This window comes from Taudactylus pleione, unplaced genomic scaffold (assembly GCF_031769625.1).
Source record: "Taudactylus pleione unplaced genomic scaffold, aTauple2 ptg000655l, whole genome shotgun sequence".
In the NCBI taxonomy this organism is placed as follows: domain Eukaryota; kingdom Metazoa; phylum Chordata; class Amphibia; order Anura; family Myobatrachidae; genus Taudactylus; species Taudactylus pleione.
Genome location: NW_028285057.1, coordinates 687118 through 702990, shown reverse-complemented (window position 1 = coordinate 702990; position 15873 = coordinate 687118). Strand labels below are relative to the sequence as shown.

The 15873-nt window shown below is 46.9% G+C and overlaps 1 protein-coding gene across 2 annotated transcripts in view; it reads right to left on the bottom strand.

Moving 5' to 3' along the window:
• POLD1 (DNA polymerase delta 1, catalytic subunit) overlaps nucleotides 1-15873 on the bottom strand; it is a 156494-nt gene that overhangs the window by 121137 nt on the left and 19484 nt on the right. For both annotated transcript variants that reach the window (XM_088455427.1, XM_088455428.1), the window contains exons 5-9: nucleotides 8210-8335; nucleotides 6142-6310; nucleotides 5227-5341; nucleotides 5011-5140; nucleotides 684-850 (exon numbers count right to left, since the gene is read on the bottom strand). In XM_088455427.1, the coding sequence (XP_088311553.1) occupies nucleotides 684-850; nucleotides 5011-5140; nucleotides 5227-5341; nucleotides 6142-6310; nucleotides 8210-8335 (707 nt within the window). The remainder of the gene's footprint in view (nucleotides 1-683; nucleotides 851-5010; nucleotides 5141-5226; nucleotides 5342-6141; nucleotides 6311-8209; nucleotides 8336-15873) is intronic.

The window sequence follows — 15873 nt, the reverse complement described above, 5'->3', positions numbered from 1 at the left end:
TTTTTTTTATAAAACAACCATTTTTTTCATGTCTTAGATACTCGAAAATAATACAGTTCTTTCCAATGCATGTTTCTGTTATACGAGCACTAACAACTCCAGGACATAGTCTTCTGGTGTTACAAAACACTGGAGGGTAGCCTCCTTACCATCGGATTGTTTTATCTTTATAAACATTAATTCATTTAGAACCCTTATAGGCAGACAACTGCATGGACATTATTCTTGCACCTCCAGCTCAACGAGGGTGAATAATTGAGACTACCCATTGGCCTTGGCTTTGCTGAACAGGTCTCTTTTTGTATACTTTGACAGTGGCGGACATCCCAGTCTCGCATATCTGTTAAATTATGGGTTTTGTGGGAAAACCCCTTCCAGTCCTTGGCTGCAGTCTTGAATATACCATTGGCGCCAGCCACAGACCCTTGCTATATGGTCGTAAGAATGCCATACAGGCACTGACATGACTCATTGGAGTCCATCTAGTTTTAAATCCATTTGTATCAGCTTTTGAGTGGCCCGGGTGAGATTTAACCTCACAACTACAATGACCACCTACATTGTCTGAAGCCAGCAGTAATCAATGGTGGATGTACTGCCATCTGTATAGCAGAAAAGTAGAAAAACCATCATTTATTGTGATTCAGCATAGTGTATATGAAGAGGCTGTAAAGATTTCGTACCTTTAGAAGTGCATCTTCCTTTTCAAAGCAGAGGACCTGTGAGCCTACAATACTAGAACAGGTGCCCAGAGTGAAAACATTGCGAATGAAGGGGTCCTTCTCCCCCTGGCCCAATACCATGTTGGAGATCTGGATGACTGGATCTTTGTCGGGCTCAGGGAACACGCCTACAAATGCAGGTGTAAAATAGAGATTGCGGTATTATATTTAACAGTTTTTTTTTTTTTTGAACTTCAAAACAGGATTTTGGTACTTACCGATAAATCCCTTTCTCCGATTCCACAGGGGACACTGGAGTTCAAGACAGTGGGGTATAGACGGTGGTAGAGCAGAGCCTGGCACTTTAAATAATTCTGAAGTGTGACTGGCTCCTCCCCCTCTATGCCCCATCAGCCCCAGTTTTAAGAACTGAGCCCGAGAGGAGACAGTAAGGAGAAGACCACAGAACGGAATAAGACCGACTGAAGGAGAACAGAGGAACCCACTGCAGGGAACACATGCAGTCACACAACTAGATAAGGACCCAACAAAACGGCAGGAACGCAGCGCTGGGCGGGCGTCCAGTGTCCCCTGTGGAATCGGAGAAAGGGATTTATCGGTAAGTACCAAAATCCTGTTTTCTCCTTCATCCACTAGGGGACACTGGAGTTCAAGACAGTGGGGACGTCCCAAAGCCAACCTCCCGGGTGGGAAGTGCGGAGAACTTGCCGACCTTTCGGCCAACCGAAACAGGGACAGCCCAAGACTGGAGGCATGTCGTAGAGCCAGGAGACAATCAGAGCTCCTTGCTGAACAGTCACAGACATTCCACAACTTACAGCGTAAATTCAATGGAATACGGCTAGAGAGTAGCCGCAGATGAGAAACATCAGAACACCGCAAGCTCAGCCAAAAACAGACCAAGCAAGACCGCTGGGAGCAGAAAAACCCCAACTAGAATCCATAGAATGGCAGTAACATGAGAACAAAACTCGAGAAAACCGTACCAGCGACAACTACAGGAAGCTGCAACAGTCTCAGACAGCAGAATCCCAGCACTGCGGGCCATCAATCATATAGATAAAAGTATAATGATACCAATATACAGAGACGGAGCTGAACCCGTCCACAGACTCCTAACCAAGCAAACAAGGAGGCAAGAGTCACGACCTAACAGTCGCCCTGAACCATTCTCGAGGTCCAACTACTAAAGGGTTGGTAACCAGTGTAAGGTTTAGACCATAGAAGTTGTCAACGAGTGGCGATCCCACTGGGCATGAGGCGGATACAAGAGGATTGAGACTACAATTCCTTCCAGTGGGTCAGACGGCAGTACCACCCCTCCTGTCAAACAGCAGACAACTTCCTACATGATGGTAGAGTGTAATCAGTACCAACTACTGGCCGGAACATAGTATGAAAACACCCAGGATACCCTTAGCAGAAAAAGAGCACGGATGCCACCTCCACCCAGGGAGAGTTACCAATATAGGGAAGTATCCCATCCGCAAGGCTAAAGCACTAGGACAACTATGAAGGTACCATTCAGGTACCTGTCAGTGTGCTGAATTTATCAACAGATGTCTGAACAGTCTCCCTGTACATGTATCCGCGCTCTATGCGCGGTACCTCCACCCCTTGTAACAACGCTAGCGGCCTTATAACAGGATTCCAGGAGGGGTTATACTACAGTATATACCACCTGAGCCTGGGAGGGGGCAGAGGGGCCGCAGATTAAACTCCGTTCCCCATAAGGGGAACAGAGCTATACTTACCACTGCTGGCAGGGCTGCGGCTAGGCATTCGGAAGCACGGACAAAGCCTCTATATTAAGCTGTGGCGTGTCCTCCCTGAGCTACTGCCAGGGTGCCTGGGACTCCGACACACACTCTTTTTAGTGGAGGCGGGTCTCCTGATGCCTCCATGTAGCAGGCTGACAGACGCAGTACTCTGTCAGCCTGTCCTCAATGCTTTGTGAAAGCTAGAAATTAAAATAAAGTTGAAATAAAAGAAAAAATACTAAGTGTGGGCTGGAGCTCAGCCCTATGTGACCGGCTCTCTCGGGCATATTCTAAAAACTGGGGCTGATGGGGCATAGAGGGGGAGGAGCCAGTCACACTTCAGAATTATTTAAAGTGCCAGGCTCTGCTCTACCACCGTCTATACCCCACTGTCTTGAACTCCAGTGTCCCCTAGTGGATGAAGGAGAAAAGCAATAATATACCTTTTGCTATATTTGTCCAATAGAATCCAAGCAGGAAGGTTCTAGGTATCTGCATGTACCCACTAGCCTTGCACCACCCAGGACTGTGTGCCACATATAGTATCTAGAGACAGTGGGTGGTGGTAGTGAGGTGGGGGATGGAGAGTCTGGGGGTCATAAGCAGCTTTAACCCATCATGCAGAAATTTACTTCAATGTCCAAACCCATTTTCAAAATGTTTTTGCAAATTGTTCTCAGAAACATATATGCTTCATTATAACCAAGCACATGTGTCATAGATAGAGCCCTCTTTTCTCACTTCTCCGATGGGGAATTGGAGTGAATGTCTTTTTTAATTCAATATAGAGGAGAACAGCACAAATCTGAGGCAAGAAAGGTATGTGGTTTGGATGGGGTGAGGTGGGGGAGGAGACAAAGAAAAAAAGAAACAAACTTTGCCAATAGTTATATTTATAGACATACTTTGAACCCATAAATGTATCTAGTACTTTATTAAACTAAACACAAAGACGGTTAATTATATATAATTCGAAAAAGTCAGCACTCTCCAATTACCATAAAAGCATACTGCCGTGGTGCTCCACTCAGATATAGGTATACATCGAGACAGAATAGCGGCACTCAGGCAAACTTGGAATAAAGTACACTGCACATTGTTTTTCCATCAACGTTTCAGATTTTACTCCGTCATCAGGATAGTCTGTTGATCCTGATGATAGAGTAAAATCCGAAACGTTGATGGGAAAACAATGTGCAGTGTACTTTATTCTAAGTCCGCCTGAGTGCCGCTATTCTGTCTCGATAGATTGAGAGATAGATATCTATCTATGTCCACACAAAATAGTTCAGCAGTCCGCTGGTCCCTGTGAACCTTTACCTTGATCCAGGTGCCCTCCGCTGGGAGTATGCGTCCACAGTATATACGTAGGTACAAACAGTACCCAGTATATATGTAGGCACTTGTTTTGTTTTATCACTATTGGTTGTGTATCCTGGAGGAAGTGGTCGCCATACCTTCAAACGTTGATCATAACAAAACACAAGGTTTCTTCACCAATTCTGAGAAGTCTCCAGAGTGCCGACAACATTGGTACCTACATTATTATTTAATTATTATAATATATATATATATATATATATATATATATATATATATATATATATACACACACACACTTTTTTTTTTTTTTATTACTTGCCATTTATAATATACTGTAGGTAAGAAACTAGGAATTAATTTATTTTATTTTTAAATCCTGGGATTACTGCTTTCTATTTCACCCAGAACAGATAAGCTGGGTACACTGTGTGTATACAGCACCCGGAGCTGACTGTCACCCACAAACCCATCAGATTGGCTTAAGACATTGATAGTGCTGCACAACATTCATCGGCCTCGATGAGCCACTGTCGTGCATTAAATCGCATAGTGTGTAGAAATAGTCTGACAAACTGCCTGTAAAGAAATCAACCCAATGATCTTTATGGAAATGTATCGCTCATATAGGAACAAATAATTGTGTAGTGTGTATACAGGAAATCAATGTCCACTGGATAAATTCAGCAGTCAGGAGTTATAGAGATATAGAGATATATACACACATACATATTCAATTAAACATATGTCCCTTTAGCTTGTCCTATTGACTTGCTTGTGCACGATCATTAAAATTGCTAGTTAAATGCATGTATAATTAACGTCAATGGGTGCAAGATCTTACAGTGTCCTGGTTTCAAAGTGTGGACGAATGCACACAGCGATATAAGCTGTAGTTGCAATAAACCAACAATAAAGGCCAATTACTACATGTGAGGTCAAATATAAGTCAGCTAATTAAATAAAGCTTAGTGTTTATTCTAACACCCTACACCTGTCACAACGCGTGCAGTTCCTCTTTCCTGCCTGGGGTGTCACTGTGCTCTGGTGCTTCTAGCACACACTGGCCTGTATAGCAGAGGTTTGTTGCAACAGCTGAGTGTGCTGGAAGTACCAGAGCAGAGAGCGACACCCGAGGCAGGAAAGAGGAACTGCATGGGTTGCGACAGGTGAACACTATAACGCTGCAACATACAGATGGAAAGTAATAGCGGCTATCCAAATAATTGCAGTGAAAGTTCCATTACCTTTTCTACCAGCACACTCAATGTCAAAACTGAGGACCCGGAGAGGTGCAATCTTCTGCCACTCCCCTTCAGTAGGGTGACTGGTGAGATCTGACCAGCTGACATCAACCTCCAGCTGAGCAAGAGACACCTGCAAGAAGACCAAGAGGAGGTCACATGACCAACAAGCCACAGGAACGGATGGTGTGGTTGGGACCGCTGACCACCCCCCCTCACCTTGCTGGGATTATCTTTACTGTGCTCCCCTCCTGGAGACTCATTGCGAAGATGGTATTTACCGGCAGGGAGCTCAATCCAATTACACCCAACAATATCATTGTCCACCATAAACCTGAAAAATATTTTGATCTGTAAGCTTCTTGTATGAAATATTTAAAAAAAAACAAAAGTTTTGGTCATCACAACTTCCAGGATGGAAGCCAAAGCCTAGCACTTTAGGAATACATGTCAATGTTATGAATTACAGTAAGATTATAAATTAGTAACATTTAACATTAAGGTCTTTAAAGTAAGTAGAACAGTACAGAGGTGATGTTCTTACAGTTTATATCGGCTAAAGTAAAGCGGACACAGTTGTGTGGACAAACAGGTATTTCATGCTTGAAAAGATTTTATTCAGGTCTATTTCACCAGCTTAAGTGCCTTTCCCCCCTTCTTTTTGAGAGAAGTGTTAAATCGTATGAAACGTTTAAATCGTATTAACTAAAATAGGCTCCAAATGAAAGGTCAACAGTAAAAATGTCGACAGGAACAAAAAAAAAAAGGGTCAATATAGGAATGGTCAACTTTTTTTTTTTTTTGGGTTAGGTTTAGGCACTTTCCGAATGGTTAGGCACTAGGAGGGACAGTTAGGGTTAGGCATTTACCAGGACAGTTAGACGCCAATGGGAGGGTTAGGGTGAAGATTAGGATTAGAAAACAGCTCTGTCCAAACTGCTGCCTGCCCTCACCCCACATAATATGTAATGGGACCCAAAAACAGTGGAGTAGGACCCCAATTATTGAAAGTGAGGGACCCACAATTTATTTCACTCACCGCGATCACTGATATCGTTTTCATTCTGTGGAGTAATCTAGAATTTTAAATCTAGATGATAAACATAAACAAACAACCTATCAATTAATGCATACCTGATTTCAAAGTCAATGTTGGCCTCATAGGCCTGATAGCAATGTAATGGAAAGACCCCAAACCGCAAGCCCTGCTCTAGAAGACGCTTGGCAGGTGCAATAAGACGCGGCAGGGCCATGGTGATCTTCAGAAAAGGTATAATCCTCTTTCCATGGTACCCGTACATATCTGCAGAAACACCACAAAATGGCTCCATTACATAGTACCTGCTGTATAATAAATTTCCATGCTGTTAGTAATCTGAAACTTATTACAAATATTAATGTATGAACTATACAGTTTCTCAATACCTGCATGGGAGCAGTTTTTCTTTTAATAAAAACTAAAAAAAAAAAGGAAACTTCTAGAAATAAAAAAGTGGACTGGTCCCTTACATACAGCCGGGGTGCCCATTTTGTGGGCCATTGAGAGAACAAATTGCTAAGAATCAGTGTTGTATGAATATTTGCCAGATAGTGACTAGTTCCTTGGGAATGATTATTTTACATTGCTATGAAGTGGTCACAAAATGGCTGCCTACAGTAAGTGTATGTGAGGGTCCACTTCAATAAGACAACTTTTTTTTTCTTTCCTACAGTTTTTACCTACTGAGCTGTAATTTTAACAGGCGGGGTTCCTCCACCACCACACTGCTATCTAATATCCAGTGACAACCCCTTCAGTCACAACGAGAGGTTCCCATGCTGTAAGGCTGGATTGGTGTCGGCTCCTGTTGGGCGCCACATCTACCACATTACCCGCCTAATTCTCAGCATCAGCACTGGAAACACTCTTCATTGGCAGTTTTTTTTTTTTTGGGGGGGGGGGGGGAAACGACAATTATAGTGGGGATCATAGGGGGATTACTTACATAAATGTTACGCGTCATATACCTACTAGGGGGAGGTGATATCCCAATGTGGATGATCAATTTAACCTTTGGTGAACTAGGTGGGGGGTGACGTACCCCAGCAAGATTTAAACTCCTACTTTTCAAATAAAACTGCGCACAAGTTGCCATTTCGTGTAGCTGGAGTTGCAACGTTGCCAGTTTGCGTAGTGTAGGCAATTAAGTGTGGCGAGCATTAGCACAGCGAGTACACGTGCGTAAATTGCGTGTGGGCATCTCATACTCCTGGTCCGACACCTGCCGTGATGTCAGCCAGGAGTGATCTCATCAAGACGGAGTTGACAAAGTTTATTTTAATTATTTCTAATTGTTCATAGGTTTAATTTTCACTAACGATTGTGATTCAAACGTATTCCAAAGATCTTTTTAAAAAATAAAATTGTTACTAGGAAATGTATAAGTTTAGTTTGTATAAAATTGTTTTATTTTTGTTTTCTTGTTTTAAATGTTTTAAATGATTAAAGAGTTTATTCCCTTTTTATTATTTTGATTTAGGTTTATAACTTAAAGGGACAAGAATTGATGTTATGACCGTCAGAATCACTATCGTACTAAATTAGTATACTTAAGGTGAAGTATAGCATGGGGTATGAGATATCATCCATATGGTTCTACATGTTGATTTTTTCCACCTTGTTCACGGAACATGTACAGCAGTTACAGTATGTGAGCAGTAAAATATGAATATTAGGAACTGATAAGCTGATATCGCTCAATGCCTAATACATCCACTGCTGTAGAACACAATACTTCTCCTCAGAGCTCCGTATGAAAGAACTCAGCCACAGATCTGATGCCAACATATGGTCATGTTTTAGGAATATATGATTGTAATACCAGCCTAATGTACATCAATGGGCACCACAAACTACATGGGGTCGTTTCACGAGTAAGTTCCGCACTTACAGAAGCCACAAGATCACAGACTTGATTGCAGCCCCAAAGGGCTGCGTAGTAAAATCCGCAGTTGGGTGGCAAGATCAGGGCGTAAAGGAGGTGAGACGATGAGCCGTTACAACGGCACATTGCGGGGCACTTGGCTATTTGATTCAACCCCCATATGTTTCCTGTAAAGCAGAGATCCAAAGTCGCAATGGAGACACCACACATCACTACAAAAACACCACAAGACTTGTGAGGGACGTTCAGAGACCCAGCTACGGAAAGCAATGACTCACTCTCCTTCATGCAGATGTCCACTGCCAGGACTGCCTGCGAGAGGTTGTCCTTGTTAGAGCGCATGTCCTTGATCACAGCGCTGTTTAGCTCCTTCTTGAAGTCGCCGAGATGTTCCTGCTTGAACCCTGCAGAACCAGTGACAATACAGTAAATACATTGCCGGGTTAAACCCATGTGAGCGGTCTACTTTTAATTACGCATATGTACAGTATGCACTAGTTAAGAAACTTAGGGCCATGTCTGTGCGGAGGGGGTCACATTTTTGGACCTTTTCTTTATTGCTAAAAATTAGTATCAGGTGTTCATTCTAGCACCCTGCACCTGTCTCAACTTGTTCAGTTCCCCTTTCCTGCCTGGGGTGTCACTCTCTGCTCTGTTGCTTCTAGCACACTCAGCTGATGCAACAAACTGCTGTGATACAGAGTGTGTGCTAGATGCACTAGAGCAGAGAGCGACACCCCCAGGCAGGAAAGAGGAACTACATGGGTTGTGATAGGTGCAGGGTGCTAGAATGAACACCATCTATGCAATAATAAATATACATTCCCCACATCCCTAACCATCCATCTGGGTAAGGATTCACACAATAGCACCCAAACTGAGCAGGTTAAGCTGCATTTTTCTAATACTAGCCTCCCTCTATATCAGTACTCAAAGTGAGGGGAGTGGGACATCACTATCTTAATAACTACGATAGATTAACACAAAGAGGACGATTCAATTAGTGGTGGAACTTACCGCAGGGTTTTAGCTCCTGGGTTCAGTGCCCCAAGCTACCAATTATCTCCAGCAGTATGCCATAGCTCCAAAGTTCAGTGCTCGGGAATATGCAATTACCGCCAGCAGCAACATCGCAAATAGCCCCGGAAGCACTAGTTAACACTGATTTCTGTTTGCACCTCTGGAGGGTGCGAGCAGAAATCTGTGCAAATGGCACCCTCGGGGCTAGTTGTGGGCTTACTGTTGGCAGTAATTGCATATCTCCGAGCACTTAAACCCAGGAGCTAAAACACAGCGGCAAATCCTGCGGCTAATTGAATCGCACCCCCACAAAAAAAAAAAAATTCTAAAACCCTAAACATTTATAAGAATAACAGGAGATATGGTAAGAACTTACCTTTGTTACCTCCGTTTCTACGGAGGTATAGGTCTTGGCTCCAGCCATGAGCACCACAGAGTTAAAGATGTCCTCCCAGGATGCACCGGGCCCCCTACTCTACCCCGCCCCCAGGCCAAGGCACCTCAGTTTTAGTATTAAGCCATAGGCCGGGAGAGAGGAAAAAGGAAGAAGAAAGACTGGAACACACAAGATTCACATTCTCATAGAAAAAGGAGACAGAAACTGGTGACCAGAACACCCCCCTACGGAAGCACAGGGCGTCAGGGCGGGCGCCCTGTGGACCCTAAGGACTTCGTAGAAACGGAGATAACAAAGGTAAGTTCTTACCATATCTCCTGTTTTCTACTTCAGGGTCCTTAGGGATCCACAGGGATACCTTGGGGATGTCCCAAAGCAGTATCCTTCAAGGGAGGGGACGCTCCTGTGCCGAGAGGAGAATCCGCCGCCCGAAGGAAGCAAATGTTTCAAAGGCGTAATGCTTGACGAAAGTATGGACAGAGGACCACGTGGCCGCCTTACAAAGCTGAAGAGCTGAGGTGCCACGTCGAGCTGCCCACGAAGGTCCCACAGATCTTGTAGAATTAGCTTTCACAGAGGGTGGTACTGGAAGTCCCTCATGAGTGTATGCCTCAGAGATCGCCATGCAGATCCAGCGTGCCAAAGTCTGTTTACTGGCAGGCCAACCCCTCTTATGAAATCCATATAGGACAAAGAGTCAGATTTTCTCAAACAACTGATACGGTCCACGTAAATCCGCAGAGCCCGTACCACATCCAAAGAAGCCTCACCAGCTGTGAGATCAGTTGAATTAAAAGCTGGGACCACAATTTCCTTGTTAATGTGGAAACTAGACACCACTTTAGGAAGGAATTCGGGACGGGTACGAAGTACCGCCCTATCCGAATGAAAAATTAGAAAAGAGCAAATCCGACACCCTTCTGGCTGAAGCCATAGCCAAAAGGAACACTGTTTTTGCCGTAAGCCATTTCAGATCCACAGAACCCAGAGGTTCAAATGGAGGATCCTGTAGCGCCTTCTGGACCACAGCCAGATCCCATGGAGCTACCGGATGGACATAGGGAGGCTGGATGTGAAGGACACCCTGCATAAAGGTGCGGATATCAGGCCGCGTAGCAATCCTTCGTTGAAACAAAACCGACAGGGCAGAAACATGCACCTTCAGTGAAGCAAGGCGTAGACCTAAATCCAAGCCTGCCTGAAGGAAAGCCAGCACTCTTGATATTCTAAACTCGCAAGGATCGTACGCTTTAGGGCGACACCACTCAAAATAGGTATGCCACACCCTGTGGTAAATTCTAGCTGAAGCCGGCTTACGAGCATGTAACATGGTATTGACCACCGCTCTAGAGAAACCCTTGGACCTCAAGAGGGAAGTCTCAAGAGCCATGCCGTCAAAGATAGCAGACTCAGGTCCGGGTAGAGACAAGGACCCTGAGACAATAGGTCCGGCCTCTGAGGTAACAGCCAAGGAGTGTCGATGGATAGACACAGGAGATCCGAGTACCAACTCCTTCTGGGCCACCAGCAGGATCTTGCCTCCTTCCTGCCTGAACTTTCGAATTACTCGAGGCAGTAGAGAGAATGGAGGAAACAGGTACGCGAATTGGAAGTTCCATCGTGCCGACAGAGCGTCCACCAGGAGAGCTCCTGCGTCTCTTGTTCGGGATCCATACGCCCACAGCTTGCGGTTGTGTCTGGAGGCCATGAAGTCTATTTCGGGAAGACCCCACTTGTCCACCAGGAGTTGGAACACCTCCTTATGAAGAGACCATTCTCCCCTGAGTACATCGTGGCGGATGAGGAAGTCCGCCTCCCAGTTGAGCACACCCGGAATGAAGACGGCCGAAATGGCCGGAAGATTGCCTTCTGCCCAAGTCAGAATGCGGGACACCTCCCTTAGAGCCGCTTGGCTTCGAGTTCCTCCCTGACGATTTAGGCAAGCCACCGTGATGGCGTTGTCTGACTGAACCTGCACAGGTTTCCCCAGCAGGAACGGTCTTGCATGCTGCAGCGCCCTGAATTTCCAATATATTGATTGGCAGGTCCGATTCCTCTGACATCCACCGTCCCTGGAAGACATGTGCGCCTGTCACAGCGCCCCAGCCCCGAAGGCAGGCATCCGTTGTTAGAAGGACCCAATCCGAAATCCAAAACGGACGTCCCCTGCTGAGATGAGACTTTTGTAACCACTACGTCAAAGACAGGCGCACTTCCGGAGTGAGCCTGATCATCTGTGTCTTTATTCGACGGGGATTTCTGTCCCATCTGGACAGGATCAACATTTGTAGAGGCCTGGAATGGAACTGGGCATACTCCACCATGTCGAACGTTGACACCATGGAACCCAGTAACTTCATCGCTGAGAGAAGAGACACTCGGCGCCTCCTTAGAACAGTGTTGGCTAACCTTGACACTCCAGCTGTTATGGAACTACATAACCCAGCATGCACTGCTACAGTTTTGCTATTAGGGCATGCTAAAACTGTGGCAGGGCATGCTGGGATATATAGTTCCACAACAGCTGGAGTGTCAAGGTTAGCCAACACTGGCTTAGAACATTGCGTATCTTGGACTGCAACAGGGCTATCTTTTCCTCCGTCAAGAAGATCCTCTGTTGCTGAGAGTCCAAAAATACCCCGAGATGGACCATTCTCTAAGAAGGAATTAGAGAGGACTTCTTCCAATTCACTATCCAGCCGTGAGCCTGTAATACAGATATTGTCAGTTGTAGATGGCTGCAAAGGACTTGTGGCGACCCTGCCAACAACAGAAGGTCGTCCAAGTAAGGTAACAGGCGAACTCCCTGCAACCGCAGGTGTGCCGCCATAACCGCCATTACTTTTGTGAAGACCCGAGGAGCCGTGGAAAGGCCAAACGGTAGAGCCTAAAACTGGTAATGGAGGTCCGACACTGTAAATCTGAGGTACTGCTGATGAATCCTGGCAATGGGGATATGCAGGTAAGCATCCTGAATATCCAGGGACACCATAAAATCCCCAGGTTGCATAGCTAAAACAATAGAACGCAGAGTCTCCATTCGGAACCGAGGGACCCTTAAAAATTTGTTCAGGGACTTGAGGTTGAGTATAGGTCGGTATGATCCATTTGGTTTTTGAACCAGAAAAAGGTTGGAGTAATATCCGGTCCCTCTCAGGGATATCGGAACAGGTTCTATTACTCCCATCTGAAGCATAGAACGCACCGACTCTTGGATCGCTAGAGCCTTCGTTGGATCTGAAGGACGTGCTTTTACAAAGAACTGATGAGGAAGCCCTCTGCGGAAGTAGAGGGCATATCCCTGAGAAACCACCTCCCTTACCCAAGTGTCTGTGGTGGTTTTGAACCAACCATGGGCGTATTGCAGAAGTCGGCCTCCCACCTTGGGATCCCCCAAGGGGAGGCCCAACCCGTCAGGCTGAGGGTTTGTCGTCCGGCTTGGCAGCTGGACGTCTGGTACTCCAAACTTGCTTCTTGGTCTTAGCGGTCTTTTTGGGACCTGAAGGTCTCGGAAAAGACTGAACCCTAGGTTTTCCCGGAAGGCGATAGGGCCGAAAAGGACGGATTTTTAGACCCAGACGGAATCGGGGCTGAGGGTAGACATGCAGACTTGGCAGCCGCCAACGTGTCCACTATTTTGTCCAAAGCTGGTCCAAACAGGACCTGCCCATTGTAGGGTAAGCATTCCAAGCCTTTCTTGGATTCAGCGTCCGCCCTCCACGAACGTAACCACAAGGAGCGTCGAGCGGCCACAGCCGCCGCAGAAATCCTAGAAGTAAGCAGGCTCAAGTCCAAAGCTGCTTCGTTAATGTACGTAGCGGAATCCCGAAGGTTACCCACTAACACAACCTGTTCACTGGTACCCTCAGAAGCAAATTACGCTTCCAAAGCGTCTGCCCACCTTTCCATAGCCTGGGCCACCCAGCAGACAGCCATAGCTGGTCTAGATGCTCCTCCAGCAAGGGAATAGATAGACTTTAGGCACACCTCCACTTTACGGTCTGTAGTATCCGTCAGAGAAGACATAGACAGCATAGGCAAAGTTGCGCTCTTTACTAAGCGCGTCACGTGAGAATCCACCTGAGGAGACTCCCATTTAGTGAAGTAATCTTCCGCAAAGGGATATGTACGAGCCAGACGCTTGTGAGGTTGAAACCTTTTTCCTGGAGATTTCCAGGCCTCCTCCATGTGATCAACTAGCTGACCAGATAGAGGGAATACTGCTGCAGCTCCTTTAACCTCTTTAAAATAAGCATGAGTAGGCGCTGCCGGTAAGTTGTCGTCCGCAATTACCATGGCCGCACGGACTGCCCGTATGAGGCCTGGAATGTAAATACTAGACTTAGCCTCTGACCCTACTTGAGGAGTGTCAGTGTCCGAAAAATCTACAATTTCGCCCTCAGCAGACGAGCCGTCATCTTCATCATCCGGAGCGGATGGATATGACAATAACGGTCTTTTAGCAGGTCTAGATTGATCCTGCTGAGAGCCCCACACCCCAGAATCAGACAAACCTGGGTCAGCCTGATTAAGGACCTGTTGCGGGGGGCACTGCATTACTAACGGTCCTGGAACTCCCAGAACAGGAGGCGGGACTACCACCTGCTGTGCAAACCCCAATTGTGGAAACGTAGGAGGGGCTGCAAGCCTATTTACAAGAACAGTCAGGGCTTGTGCAAAACAAGCCCAAGGTGGCTCCTGAGAGGAGCTGGGTACAGCAGAGGTACAAGGGATGGTCAAACATGCAGCACATAACCCATCCTGAAGTACCGCCCCCTCCCCCACACCTGCTTTACATCTGGAGCAGGAAAATAGGAGGAGAGGTGCTCTTCTAGCAGAGTCCTCACTGGACTCTAGTGGTATGTGACACTCCTCTCACAGAAATAAATCTAAAACTGTGAGGTAAATTCCTACCCTGACAGTAGCACTGAGAGGGCTGGTCAGGAGGAAGAAATAGGGATAGCTAAAATGGCTGACAGGAGGAAGAAGGGAGGCGGGTCACTGCCTCAGCCCGCCAAAACCTTAATGTAAGGCGGCGGAGAGCAGTGATGGGGAGGAGCCTCCTGTGCGCTTCAGGGAAGGCATCCTCCCCTGGCAGGCCATTAGCCCCCCGGGATGCTGGAGCATGTTCCGCAACGCTCCAGCCTCGTATCCCTGGTGGTCTAGTGGAGAGCGCAGGCATCCGCCTGGCTCCACTATACTGCCGTCCCCAGGGAGCCCCCAGCCCTGGGGACGCCGGACTGTGATTCAGCGGGCGCCTACCGCACACGCCCGCTGCTTACCTTATTTAGCCCCTCGTAGGTCCGGCCACAGTCCAAGGCCCCCGGGGGTTCCGCTAGCTGGGGTGTCGGAGCGGTAGCATGGATGTCCGCCCCCCTCTGCGATGACCGGCTCCCGGCCGGGCACCTACTGAAAACTGAGGTGCCTTGGCCTGGGGCGGGGTATAGGAGGGGGCCCGATGCATCCTGGGAGGACATCTTTAACTCTGTGGTGCCCATGGCTGGAGCCAAGACCTATACCCCCCAAGGTATCCCTGTGGATCCCTAAGGACCCTGAGGTAGAAAAATATTTTTATGCGATGCCATGGAGGGAAAATAGACCTGGCAAGCTATTTACCAAGAGCTAAGGAAGGAGGGGGACTATAAATACATAAGCAGTACTTGTATCTGTGGACCCCGGGATTACCATTGCTCGTATTTCAGGCAACTCTAATTGAAAACGTTAGTACATACACTGAATGACTTATTTAGGTAACAGATTTGAGTAGGGGTAGACCACCCTGTGACAGCAGCATTAGAACAGTCACAGAGCGAGCCCAACGCAAGGCAACAAGAGCATCACACGATCACCGAGCCAATCATCCTAATGGGGATATGCGTAGTTGAATGCAATTTGGCCGTAATTGCTCCAGCTTTGTATGCGTGTAACCAAATGTGTAAATTCACCTGTATTCCAAGTGCTGAGCATCCCTATGGCTGTACCATCCTGATTCGTCTGCTTGGTGTCACGGTCATCATTATCAGCGTGGCATGCACCAGCCCTATACTAGGAGTCAGAAAACAGGCGTATCTACATGTAGCCTTCCCGCTAGCCTGTTTTAGGGGGGCCAGATTTCAGGTGGGTAAAACTGCGGTATAGCGATTAGCACCGGTGAACAAATGCCAGGCACATGCACCCAGCATCTATTCACAGAAAAGGGAGAGCTTGGGGGCAGCCCGGCATGTCCGTAACTGCCGGGCACACCCCCAACAGTGAGGAATAGGGGGCAGGCTTTAAAACACATGCCCCATTTTCCTGTGACCACGCCCCCTTTTCGGGCGCGCACCAGTGTGCCCCTTCTCTAGGTCTGTCGCCATGCCTGGCACCAGAACTAGAGTGAACACTGTACACATACGCACAACCCTCCATATGCCGCAGCTGTGACGTCACAACCTTACGGAGAACGCCCTATAACAACCCAGTTACGCTCCCTCAGTAGCAGGTGGAGGTGCGGATGTTAGCGAATGGTTAAGATGCATGCGCAGA